The sequence below is a fragment of the Mobula hypostoma genome, chromosome 1, assembly GCF_963921235.1.
Source record: "Mobula hypostoma chromosome 1, sMobHyp1.1, whole genome shotgun sequence".
NCBI lineage: Eukaryota > Metazoa > Chordata > Chondrichthyes > Myliobatiformes > Myliobatidae > Mobula > Mobula hypostoma.
The window spans coordinates 202,085,404-202,098,757 of NC_086097.1; the positions used below are offsets into that span (position 1 = coordinate 202,085,404).

Genomic DNA, 13,354 nt, shown 5'->3' on the forward strand with positions numbered 1-13,354 from the left:
TTTAAAAGTAGCAAGGCACTTCATTCAGACAGTTAAAAAAAAAGGCACAAATGATCTTTATCCTTTATTAACCAATGCATTGAACATAACAGAAGGAAGGACATGCTAGAAGTGTACACTTGACCAAAACTTCAGGACAGCACAGTTTTGTTCATCACATTAATGAAAAGACTTAAAAAGTGTATAAAATTATCGGGAGCCAAGATATTGTAAATACGAAGGACTTAGAAAATGATGAAAAAGCAGAGGGCATAGATTTAAAATAGATAGGATGAGAGGAAAAATGTATTTTCATCCAAAGAGTAGTAGGGATTGGAACTCACTGCCTGGAAGGGTGATCAAAACAAAAACATTTTAAAATACCTGAATAGTTACTTGAAATGCGATAATCTGCAGAGCTGTGGGCCAAATCTTGGGAATGGTATTAGATTTCACTAGGTAGTTTTCACAACTAGCATGGGTATGATAGCTATAACAGCATTCTCCTCTGTTGTAAATTTTGTACAATCTATCTGAGATCAAGGGTAGAATGGCAAACTTATTTGAATCTGCAAGAGTGTAATGTATTAATTCAGATAAATAGGCTGGTCTTTGAGCTTACTTTCAGCATGATTGTAATAAAAGTTGCCGGCCAAAGGCAGAAGTCAAAGTGTAAGTGGCATGGAGAATGAAAGTGATAGCCAAATGGAAGGCCAATATCACCTTTGCAGATTGAACACAAATATTCTGCAGAGGGCACAGATCTTGAATATATTCATACAAGTGTTTACTTCTTAAAAATATGAAAATAATTATATTTGCAAATGAGAAATATTTTGATGTTTCCAAAAATGTTATACTGAGTATTCATTCAGCCCTTGTTGACAACTGCTAGGCACCTCACTTGCTGTGCTAGTAGCAACACACACAAAACGCTGGTGGAACGCAGCAGGCCAGGCAGCATCTATAGGAAGTACAGTCGACGTTTCGGGTCGAGACCCTTCGTCAGGACTAATCGAAAAAAAGATAGGAAGAGATTTGAAAGTGGGAGTGGGAGGGGGAGATCCGAAATGATAGGAGAAGACAGGAGGGGGAGAGATGAAGCCAAGAGCTGGGAAGTTGATTGGCAAAAGGGATACAGGGCTGGAGAAGAGGGACTATCATGGCACGGAAGGTCTTGGAAGGAAAAAAGGGGGAGGGGAGCACCAGAGGAAGATGGAGAACAGGCAAGGAGTTATTGTGAGAGGAAAAGAGAGAAAAAAAAATAGGGATGGCTTAAGGGGAGGGGGGCATTAACTGAAGTTAGAGAAATCAATGTTCATGCCATCAGGTTGGAGGCTACCCAGAAGGAATAAAAGGTGTTGTTCCTTCAACTTGAATGTGGCTGCATCTCGACAGTGGAGGAGGCCATGGACTGACATATCAGAATGGGAATGGGACGTGGAATTAAAATGTGCGGCCACTGAGAGATCCTGCTTCCTCTGGCGGACACAGCGTAGGTGTTCAGCGAAGCGGTCTCCCAATCTGCATCGGGTCTCAGCAATATATAGAAGGCCACACCAGGAGCACCGGACACAGTATATCACACCAGCAGACTCACAGGTGAGGTGTTGCCTCACCTGGAAGGACTGCCTGAGGCCCTGAATGGTGGTGGCGGAGGAAGTGTAAGGGCAGGTGTATGTGTAGACCACTTTGCTGAACACCCACACTCTGTCCGCCAGGGGAAGCAGGATCTCCCAGTGGCCACACATTCTAATTCCACGTCCCATTCCTATTCCGATTCCAATATGTCAATCCATGGCCTCCTCTACTGTCAAGATGAAGCCACACTCAGGTTGGAGGAACACCACCTTATATTCCGTCTGGGTAGCCTCCAACCTGATGGCATGAACATTGATTTCTCCAACTTCCATTAATGCCCCTCCTCCCCTTCTTACTCCATCCCCAAGTTATTTATTTACTCTCTTTCCCTCTCACAATAACTCCTTGCCAGTTCTCCATCTTCCTCTAGTGCTCCCCCCACGTTCTTTCTTCCAAGGCCTTCTGTCCCATGATACTCCCCCTTCTCCAGTCTTGAATCCCTTTTGCCAATCAACTTCCTAGCTCTTGGCTCCATCCCTCCCCCTCCTGTCTTCTCCTATCATTTTGGATCTCCCCTCCCCCCCCACTTTCAAATCTCTTACTATCTCTTTTTTCCGTTAGTCCTGACGAAGGATCTCGACCCGAAACGTCGACTGTACTTCTTCCTATAGATGTTGCCTGGCCTGCTGTGTTCCACCAGCATTTTGTGTGTGTGTTGCTTGAATTTCCAGCATTTGCAGATTTTCTCGTCCTGTTTAATAGGTTGCGTTTCTCAAGAATTCAACAATGCTGCCTGTAAGGGGCCTTATTTTTGGATTGTGAGCATGATGCTAATGACAGCTACAGTTAGATTTTATAAAATCAAAAATATGGGTGAGCCTTTATTAAACCAAGAAAAACAAATTTAAGAATTACTTGATACAGGTCAAGCAACATAGACTACTACTGGCAAACCATTATTGCGCAAAAGCAACTTTACTTAATTTAATCAGTTATTACTTAATTGTCCAAATGTACACATGTTAAATAAATTACCTAGATAATTTACATCAGTTTCATCACTAATTTTCATTTATGTAGCACCTGCATTTTAATTTTAAAAAAATCCAAGGCACTTTTGAAGATTCTGTCAGATTAAAGCAGACTATTTCCCGTATTGCCTGTGAAAAGTTGAAAAGACTTACACACATGAATATATGTATTTGATCAAATACTGGACCATTTCTCTTCATCAAATCCCTTGATTCTACAAACTTACTATCATACAAATAAATATTGATCATTGCTAGTATCATGTACAATATGAAGCAACTGGTGCCACCCTACCTGAGAAAGAATTGAAAGCAGAAGAATATTTATAAAAGAGGTCTCAGTATATTTTTCCTTCATACCCTACTCTGTTAAAGACATACAAATCAAGATAAAATGCCAGTTGATATTAAGCACCAAAGCGGGAACATAAAATTCTGAGGAATAAAATAAGAAGTTGAATTTAAAATAATACGTTTCATTTATTTTTGTGTCATATTGCAACTCTTTTCCCACATTAATACAAAGAAAGTGGTGCAAAGTATATTCAGTACATGCTGTGAACAGAACACTGCTCACTGCATGTGCTATTTTAGAGAGTCATGAATCCAAATGAAGTCTCTTGATTTTTATTATTTATTTATTGAGATACATCTTGTGTTCAGGACGATCACTTATTTTAATAGCAAGCTAATCTCTGGAATTTTTTCCATATTTGTCTAAAATCAACTTTAGTTTTAGCATATTTTGACAAAGTTAAACCTGCATCATTACATGACATTAAAATGGGTTTCCTCTGGGTGCTCTGGTTTCCTCACACATCCCATAGACATGTAGGCTGATAACTATTATAAATTGCCCCTATAGTGTAGATTAATTGTAGAAATTGAAAACAATATAGAGTGAAGGAAAAAAATGGTATTTATGGAGACTTGCAATAAAATGGCCAATTGTTGGTCAATTGTTGAAGGGCCAAAAGGACTGTTTCTATTACTCTAATTCTATGACAATGTCTAAAAAGTGAATTTGAAAAGGGGCAAAATGGTAAATAAGCATATGATTCAAGATTGTTTAATGTTATTTCCAGTACTCAAGTGTAAAGGAGAACAAAATACTTGTTACTCCAAATCTGATGCAGCACAAAAAAGTACACAGTAAGATAAAGAATGCAATTATTAAAAACAAATCACAATAAAGATAGCTTTATTGTGTGTATTTAAAGTGATGCTAGGCACAGCAGTGTCTGTACATATGGTGATTGACTGCAAATGATAAAGTCATGGTTGGAGGGGTGAGGAGGGGTGGTTTAGTGTGTGGAGGCGTTGATCAGCCTTATTGCTTGGGGAAAGTAGCTGTTCTTGAGTTTGGTGGTCCTGGCATGGATGCTACTTAGCACCCTTCCTGATGGGAGTGGGAAAACAGTCCATGAGGAGGGTGGATGGGATCCTTCATGACTTTTTCCAGTACTTTTCTATATGTATGTTTTGATGGCAGATAAGCTGGTGCTGATGACACATTGGGTAGTTTTGACTACCTGTTGTAGCCACCAATGAATTACAAAATCTCCTAATGCTGCCATTTATAATTATCTTTCGTATTCCATCATGCTTTTCTGGGAAAAATCCTGAAAACATGTCACTGTGTTTTTGGGATTTTTCTTCAGTTACTCCTATTGGCTTTTGAAGATATTCTTATAAATCAAAATATACTTCTGGTGTCTCTGTTTGACATATTATAGTTATATAAAAAATAATATATATATATATATATATATAAACAAATTGAAGATCAATCACTTACTGCCTTGTAGGTTCTTTTCTGGCCAGCGTGTTTCCGGGATTTTTCTCCGTTTATTCCTATTTCAACGTGCATGGAGTAAATAATATCAAAAAAATCCTCAACTACTGCAACTCGTTTTAAAGACTGCTTCTCTGTGGTACTGATTCCATCCTGTAAACCCACAAAAAAAGTCTTGCTCAAGGTTTGTACATTTATAGTGCGAAAATAAACAGCGCAAAAATGACAATCCAGCAAAAGATCAGCATTATCTCATAATTTCTAATATAAAAACTTAACGTAAGAAACAGAAGTAGGTTGAACCCATTGTCTGTGATGTCATGGTGCATCTTTTACATCAGCTCTGTTCTTCTGTACTCTCCTTTGATCCTTCTAATATCTAAAGTTCTGTTTTACTTTACGATTAGCCAGGGCATCAAAGGGCATGGGGAGAAGGCAGGGGAGTGGGGATGACTGGAAGAATTGGATCAGCCCATGATTAAATGACAAAGCAGACTTGATGGGCCGAATGGCCTACTTATGCTCCTATGTCTTATGGTCTAACTGTTTACTCTATCAATGATCAGAGCTTTGCTGAAAAAAATTACAATTTACAGACTAACTGTTGCAATTTATGCAACGTGAAGAACTCCTCAATATCCAAACTTCCCCAACGACGTGGCCATCGAACTTGCAGCTCCTCCCGTGAAGGGTCAGACACCCTGAGCCAATAGACTGGTCCTGAACTTATTTTCCATCTGACATAGTTTGCATTTTGTTGTTTGATTGTTTGCGGTTTTTGTATTGTTACATTTATGCTCTATTCTTGGTTGGTGCAGCTGTAACGAAACCCAATTTCCCTCGGGATCAATAAAGTATATCTATCTATCTATCTAACTAAAAGCGTAACCTTTGGTTGGGTGCAAGTTGACTTCCATTCTACAATGATAATCATTCAAAAAATTTGTTATTTTGTAAAACGTTGGATAGAGCTACACAAAAATTATGTTGTTTTACTGCAAATATCCCTTTCTCTTCCTATTCAAACATTAACAACCATAATGTTGCAGTTCTCTAAAAGCCTTGTTAGACCAGACTTGGAATATTGGCATTCATTCTGGACACCCTATGGATCAAGGATGTGGAAGTTTGAGAGACAGTGCAGAGAAGATATGCCAGAATATTGCCTGGACTGGAAAGCGTGTCTTATGAGAATAGGTTGAGCAAGCTAGGGCTTTTATCTTTGGAGCAAAGGAGGATGAGAGGCAAATTGATAGAGGTGTACAAGATCATGAGGCATAGATCGAGTGGACAGACAGATATTTTTCCCAGTGTGGAAATGGCTAATATGAGGAGACATAATATTAAGGTGATTAGAGAAAAGTACAGTGTGGAGATGTTAGAGGCAAGATCCCCCCTCCTCCCCCCAGAGTGGTGGGTGCAAGGAACTCACTGCCGGGGTAGTGGGTGAGATGGATATATTAGCGACATTTAGGAGACTCTTAGATAGGCCTATGGATTATAGAAAAATAGAGGGCTATGTGGGATGGAAGGGTTAGATTAATCTTAGAGTAGGTCAAAAGGTTGAAGTCTGAAGGGCCTGTACTTTGCTATAATGGTCAGTGTTCTATTGACAGCAATCTGGTCATCTAGACTTGCCTTCCCGAAGTTTTATAGGTTTCTTATTTTGCAAAATCTCCTAACACAGGGATTACCCAAACACATAACCCAAACACAATCTGTGGGAAACATCTTATTATTGAGAAATAAATTATTTTATAGATGCATGGCAAATTTAGGATGTATAAAAGCAAATGAATTAGTTACTTTAACAAATTCACAATTCATGTCCAGCCCATTACAAGTACAATCCAACAGGACTTTCCATTCCAACAACATATGAAAGATTACAAAAACTTTATCTTGCAAAGCATACAAGCTGATCAAACATATGGGCAGGAGTCTGTCAGCATAAATTCTGATAAATGTACTTATAGTCAGCGTGCAGGAAAGGCACCCTTCAGGAGCATGATATGAGGGAACAGTAAACACATTAGGAAGATGAAAAGAAGTTAATTCAAGACTACTATTCACTAAATTTGTTAATTTTTGTATTATTAGCTATCATACAAATAAGAGTACAGTACAATGATAACATTTTAATATGAACAAAATGATGAGCTTCTCCCCATGTCAACCTTAGCGTAATCAACCTGCAATGGAGCAAACTAACATCAAGCTGGTCCAGATATGTTGTTTGGTACTCCAGAATTCCAGATTGAGTGATATATCATTGAGCACAACATTTGTATTCAAAAATAACAAAAATAAACTTGTTTATAACAGCCTCTTCAAAGACTCATCAATGTGTGTTATCTAATGAAATATATTACAACCTTTTCTTTGTTTTATAATGCTGCTTAAATATCTTCATTTTCAGTAAATGAGATACAATTGCTCCCTCAATCCAGAACTGAAGTGGGATGGAAGAAAATCAAAAGAACATTAATAGATAATTCGATTAAACCCTGTGCATCAGAATACGCTTTTTATTTAAATTTGATAGCAACAGTGAATAGTTTTTTTTATGGATTGAGGTCCTATTTTAGAGATAATTTCCTTTGATATATGGAATACCCTAACTAATCCTTTCAAAACACAAGTCTTCAGTATCAAAAAAAAGAAAATCAATAAATTCAAACAAATAATGTATTTGTTTGGGATATCAGTCCCTTAAGGTTGTCATAGCCAGGGGTGGTGGTGGGATAAGCTCCCACTAACTATTAAATGGTCCATCTCAAATAGCTTCTTTCAACCAGCTCCTGGCCTTCACATGTGGCTTAGCTACTAAGCCTGGCAAAACCACGTCCATCGACAGAAGGGGCAAAAGCAGGTTACTGGCACCTTAAAACTAGTCACTTCAGGCAGATGAGGCTCCTCAGCTGTGGTTGGCAGCTCATCTGGGAGAAAGAAAACTCTTGATCTCAAACCTGCACCTCCTTGCAGATATACCCACCCATGGGGAAGGCTGCAGGAATAAATCCAGAGTAAAAACCTAGAGCTGGAGTCCCTAAGCTGTTCCTACGTTGAGTTCAGCGCTGACTGGAAGCTCCTGTGACACTGCTGGTGCCAAACTGTATCTCTGCCGTTACTTTGGATTCATCAGCTGTATTGGGGGGGGGGGGGGGGCTGCTACATGGCCAACAGCTTGCTCTCCATATCGTACTGCCCTGGCTTGCAAATCACGTAGACAGCTGGGATACAGCATCCACGGTTGACCCTGACCAACAGAAAGCCTCATGGGATATAGTTTTTCTATCCTTTCTAACACCCCCAAACTGTAAAAGCAACACGGAATGAAGCACCCATCAAGGGACAAATTAAGAGCACGCGTAACTATCCTCCAGAGCTCAAATTCTTCACCCTGAAAAACAGATGGGAATGTAAGCTCGTTAACCTGGTACCATTCACACCTGTGGCAATTAGCACTGTATCTGGAAAATATTGCATTTTATTTTTCTGGTATGTCAACTTAAAGTGGTTCGAATGGCATCACCAATTGTTTAGTTTAAGATAAAATTACAAGAGATGGAGGTAATTTCAATTTCGTAATATTATAACAATAAGTAGCCTCTGACAATAATCGGGATATAGAAAGAAGTGTTTTTCAATCGATATAGAGCTCGTCCGCGCAGCAATTGCACAGTCGCAACCCAATCCGTTCGCTTTCACAACTAAATCATCTCTCTAAAATGATGAGAAGGAAGCGAAAAGAAGATGGGATTATATATTTTCCAAAAGGGTACAGAACCACCACGGAGTTGCTGCAAATATATTTCAGAATCCTCTCTCGGCCTGACCCAAGACCTCCCTGCCATTAACAGAAATGAAGCAGAAGAGAGAGGCATTTTTGACTCAGGCAAGTATTGCAGGGAAATCTTGCTCCCTGCCAGTCCTGGGTTTCAAAAGAAGAAACCAGGTGCGCTTCCTGGCCTAGCAGCTGCCTGCGCTTCCTGGCCCAGCCGCCTTGAAAGCGACTCCCATTGTCCACCGGGGAGCCAACAGGTTGATTATGCGTCGCGGGCCGGAGCGCAGACAGGTAGTAACCGTCTCCATGGGAACCCGAGAACAGCGCGAGGTGAGCGGATCCTGGAGCGCGCTACCATGGCTCAGCCCAGGAATCCCAGTGAGTTGAACCGCGCGCGAGGGCACGCGCGGCGCTGTCTCGGTCAGCGCGGGCTCGCGCCCAGGCGGGACTAGTGCCTTTCGCAGCACAGATGCATTACGCCAGATTGTCGACATCCGACCGGCCAGGCAACACCACCAGCTCCCGGAGGGGGAGGGGAGGGGCGAGATGGCACGCCATTCCGGGCCTCGTCATCGAATTTTCAACCTTAAAATATACAGCAGGAGAACCACACAACTCAACATTAGCAAATGAGGATTATTTTTCCTCCCACATTTAAAAATTACAGGAATATTGACTGCAAAACAGGAGTCTACGACCGATCCAACTTGCTAATAAAAATAAATATTCTGGAAGGTTGGTGACTGGCCTACCAGATAGCAATATGGTCGCCAGTAACGCTGTATGCACGGACAGTAAAACTGATAACTGGGGTGCTTGGTATTTTTAAGCTGTCCTCTGACTTATTATTCATGTATGCCAAAACACAAAATTAGTGGAGACTATGGTATTATCGGACTTTGGGATACCTACGTGGCTTGTTAATTTTAAGAAAAAATGTACAGAATATTTTCCTTGATGTATATGAACTTCTGAGATATTTGCGCGTTTTGCTAATAGCATGTCCATCAAAGGCAAAAACTCCCTCTTCGCCAACATATTCTTGTTGCAAGGATACTACGTATCTTGATTTACACTTGCAAGTCCATCTCCAGTTGTAAAATCCACTGCCTATAACAGGGTTATTTTATTTGCGACAGAAAATTACTATTAACGTTATTTTGTCTGAGGAGGCATCAGCTCCAATTTGGCATTCACGACGATATTAAAAAGTCCTTTATTTACTTGGTCCACATGAGAATCAAGGCCATGGTCAGAGGAAACAAACAGCGAGATGGTCAGTAATTGCAAGATTTCTGCCTCCATTCGTCAGCAGCTGGTACCTTCGTCCCATCGTGATGCAAGAAATGCCAGGTTGCGAGGGTTCTGTTGCCTGGTGACAAAAGTGCACATCCCAGACCACAGGAGGACGTGAATGTAGAAATGCCAATAATTTCTAATTTCTCTGCGATGTTGTTCATTGAGCTCCAAAATATCAAAATGCACCGTCGATGTCGGCTCTGGAAGCCACGAGATTGCCCATACTTTTAACGGGAATAATACAGTTTGTGTTTTTTTTATGTAATACATAAAATGGATACTAAACGGTGCAAAGAAAGCTCCCATTTTATTTGCAATTGCCTGCCCTGCTGATGGCATTTGTAATTCAGTCTCTTCAGGCAATCGGGCACCGTGGTTAATTAGCCCGAGAACAGACGGTATTGCTTCAGTTACGACGTCTTTTAAAAGATAGTCATCTTGAAGCCCAATTATTAGACAGCAACCACAGATCTACTAGTAAGATTTGTCGGGCAGACAGAAATGAACTGTCCAAAAAAAAACCAGTCCCTTTAGACCCAGCACGATCCAGGTTGTCAGAAATGTTCGGAAAACAGAGCCCCGGCATACGCACCCTCATTGTGATCAGTCCCTGTTTCACTGGGATAATCGCGTGGGTGGACGAGGAGATTTGGATTGTTAAAAAAAAATGTTTCCGAACAGCTATCACAATTACCCGTCTGATGCTATCGAAATCTGGGAATTTGGAAGTGCTGCTTAAAATGCCTTACAGAAGCTATATAACAGACCGTTTATAGAATTAAACCATAGGTAGAAGGCAAACTATTTTTGAAATACCACGTTACCCTATTTTATTAACAGTATCGTAACACCAGACGTAGAGGAGAAAACAGTTCCGTTTAGAAAATAAATTGGAAAAACTGAGACGGGGCGGCGGGGGGGAGGGGGTTATACACACCCACCAGCGCTGCATTTGGCTTCCAACCAAACATTCTGTCCCGACACTATGTAATATTATCCGGGATGCATCAAGGACTCTTACCTCAAATTAAGCTTTAAAATTCTACATTTTGGGAATTAGTGCTACTTTTTAATAAATAAAAAACGCTGCTCAAGGTAAGCATTCTAGCTGTAAGCGAAATAACCAATTAACCCAAACGTCATTTTCAATGTAATTAAATAAGAGAAAATTATAAGCTGAGTGTATAGTCTGGACGTACCAGCCCAGGCAACATGACCGCCTGATGCACGAAGAACACCCCATCATCAGACAGCCAACTGTGGCACCCCTTGATTTCTATACGTCCAGACTTGGAAACAAATAAACATCAACTTTAATATAAGTGAACACTAACCGTTGTTTTGACCGGTACGTAAAGGACCAGTTTACCACCTCCAGCCTTCAGCTCCTCCGACGATCCCAGCTGGAACCCTTTCGATTTCACCCAGAATTTAAATTTGGCGTTATCTGCAGAACTGGGCTCCACTCCGCTCAGAAATTGGACGATGCGATCGTATTTCTTACGGGTGACCGTCTTGGTTTTGCCGGAGTCCCCATAGGTCTTCAGACACCACTCCTGGAACTGACGGTACAGGTCCCGGTCGCTGCTGTCCCGTGCGGCCGCTTTGTTCTCCATAATAGCCCAGGAGCCTGGGACTCGAGTGTGGCTAATATGTGGACTTTACACCTGGATAGCCCAAATGGATCCAATAATACACCGAAAAGGATGTTAAACGACAAGTCCGAATAGAGATACTAATTTATTAAATCATTATTTATATTTTAAAATAATAAATAAATGATCGATATAAAATATCGAGCACGGCACATCGGCAAAGTGTCCGTCTGTAAAGAGGGCGATGCTGCCGGACCCAGCTCTGGTAGTTTTTTGTTCTTACCCCGTTGGTACCGTTAGCAGCACTGCCGCCCTTGCCCGGATCGGTGCCGCCTGTGGGACCGTGCTCCTGTCTCTCGCCGTGCAGAGGAGGCGAGCGGATCACGCGCCGCGCTCTCTCTCTCTCTCTCTCTCTCTCTCGCTCTCTCTCCCCTCGCTCCCTTGCGCTCGCTCGCTCGTTCCCTCCCTCCCCCTCTCTCTCTCTCTTCCTCCCTCCCTCCCTCCCTCTCGCTCGCTCTTTCTCTCTCTCTCTCCCACTCTCCCACTCTCTCTCTCTCTCGCCCTCTCTCTCTCGGCCCCCCGAGCTGCCACCGACGGAGCGCGAACGCCGGGTTTCCCTGCTCCACGAGCGCTTCCCTTTTTGTTTCGAGCTTCACCATTGGACAGCGGAACAAAAGTTTCTCTGGCGACGGCCAATCAATGATGTCACGTACAGCTGTCCCATTTAGGAATACAGTGCAACACGCATGCCTTCTGCACTGTGACAGCACTGCACATTCAACAGCTGATACAGGTGAATCCGCACATTGTGCATTTTCAAAAGAAACAATAATTGTCATGATATTACGACAAAAAAGAAAACGATAAACAAAATAATCTTATATCACGAAAATATTAGCATTTAATTATGTTTCCATTTAATTCAATTTTCTGTACTTCACATTAAATAATCAAAACACTCAGTAAGAATACTGCAAACATAGGTCTCGGTCTCAAAATATTAGATATCCAGACTAATCGGTCAATTTCGCGTTTCAGAGTTCTTTTTCTGAGGCAAATGCTTGCCGTTGAAGAAGGTGATTTGATGCCAGCTCGTCTCGGGTTTTGAAATAACTTATATATGAACAATCTGGGTTCGGTGAATTTGGCTATTGATGGTGTTTGACCAGGGTGAATTATCCGGAGTGCTGTGGTCTTTCCATGTTTGCCCCAATCTCTGCTTCAACTCATCACAAAGATTACAAATGTTGATTGCCTTCAACGATCCGTCTCACTTTTGAATGGTCACGGACCAATAATTCCGATAAATTAGTGCAACACACATCAAAGTTGCTGGTGAACGAAGCTGGCCAGGCAGCATCTCCAGGAAGAGGTGCAGTCGACGTTTCGAGCCGAGACTCTTAGTGGGTTGGTTACAGCTTTTCATGAAGATTTCAATAATGTTTCTCACTACTTTTCATGATCTTTCAATGCAAAGTTGAGGATAGAGTGATTCTTTGCGGGGGGGGTTATTTTAACTTTCTGGATGCCTCAGTTTTCTTGATATTTAAAATTTTATTTTTGGTTCCTTTGGCAGTCTGTTGTCAAGCATGCAAACCATGTAGCCACAACTATAATTGAATGAGGGTGAGCACTGTTTTGATGTTGTAGATTTCATTCTGGGAGAGGGCATGGTCTTTGGTTCTGTTTATTTAGCTAATGGACTTTTTTTGGTGATACCTTTTTAAAGTTTTTCTTTACTGCTTTGAGGTTGCTTCTGCAGATTAAATAAGTATCTGTGCATGGTTTCTTCCCTTGTGCAATGGTCATTGCACATCACCTCCCAAATGGACTTAGATTAATGCCAAGGAAATCCAAGGCAACTGAAGACTAGATTACTTTGCATGAGGGGCATGAATGTCCATGTGTACTCCGTGAATCATATTGTCCTTTCTTACACACAGAGATGGATGCAAAACATTCAAACTTTTGTACATCCCTCCCATAATCTATCTTCTCCCAATGTAGTTCTTGCTTCAGTCTCTTATCTCCCACAGCTCTCTCCAGTAGCCTCTAACTCTCTCAACCATATTCCCTCTTACTCCCCTCCTCCCACCCTCCATCTTTCCTCACTATCACCCCTGCCTTCGGACATTCTCCCACACCCTCCCTCCCTGCACTCCACAACAATTCCTTTCCACTTCACCTCAGCTTTCCTAACATTCTAACCATTGGTTTCTTCACCTCTTGGCATTGTGATCACCCCCAGCTCACCCATTCTACTCTCAAAATAGGTTTGGCCTTCTTT

General features: G+C 41.5%; 1 protein-coding gene across 6 annotated transcripts in view; it reads right to left on the bottom strand.

Moving 5' to 3' along the window:
- LOC134354245 (nucleolar protein 4-like) overlaps positions 1-13,354 on the bottom strand; it is a 424,681-nt gene that overhangs the window by 309,219 nt on the left and 102,108 nt on the right. For 2 of the 6 annotated variants that reach the window (XM_063063168.1, XM_063063146.1), the window contains exons 1-2: positions 10,807-11,530; positions 4,390-4,539 (exon numbers count right to left, since the gene is read on the bottom strand). In XM_063063168.1, the coding sequence (XP_062919238.1) occupies positions 4,390-4,539; positions 10,807-11,088 (432 nt within the window). In that variant the 5' untranslated portion in view covers positions 11,089-11,530. Of the gene's footprint in view, positions 1-4,389; positions 4,540-10,806; positions 11,531-13,354 lie in introns of those variants that run through there. The other 4 variants (XM_063063177.1, XM_063063160.1, XM_063063154.1 and 1 more) reach the window with 3 other exon arrangements.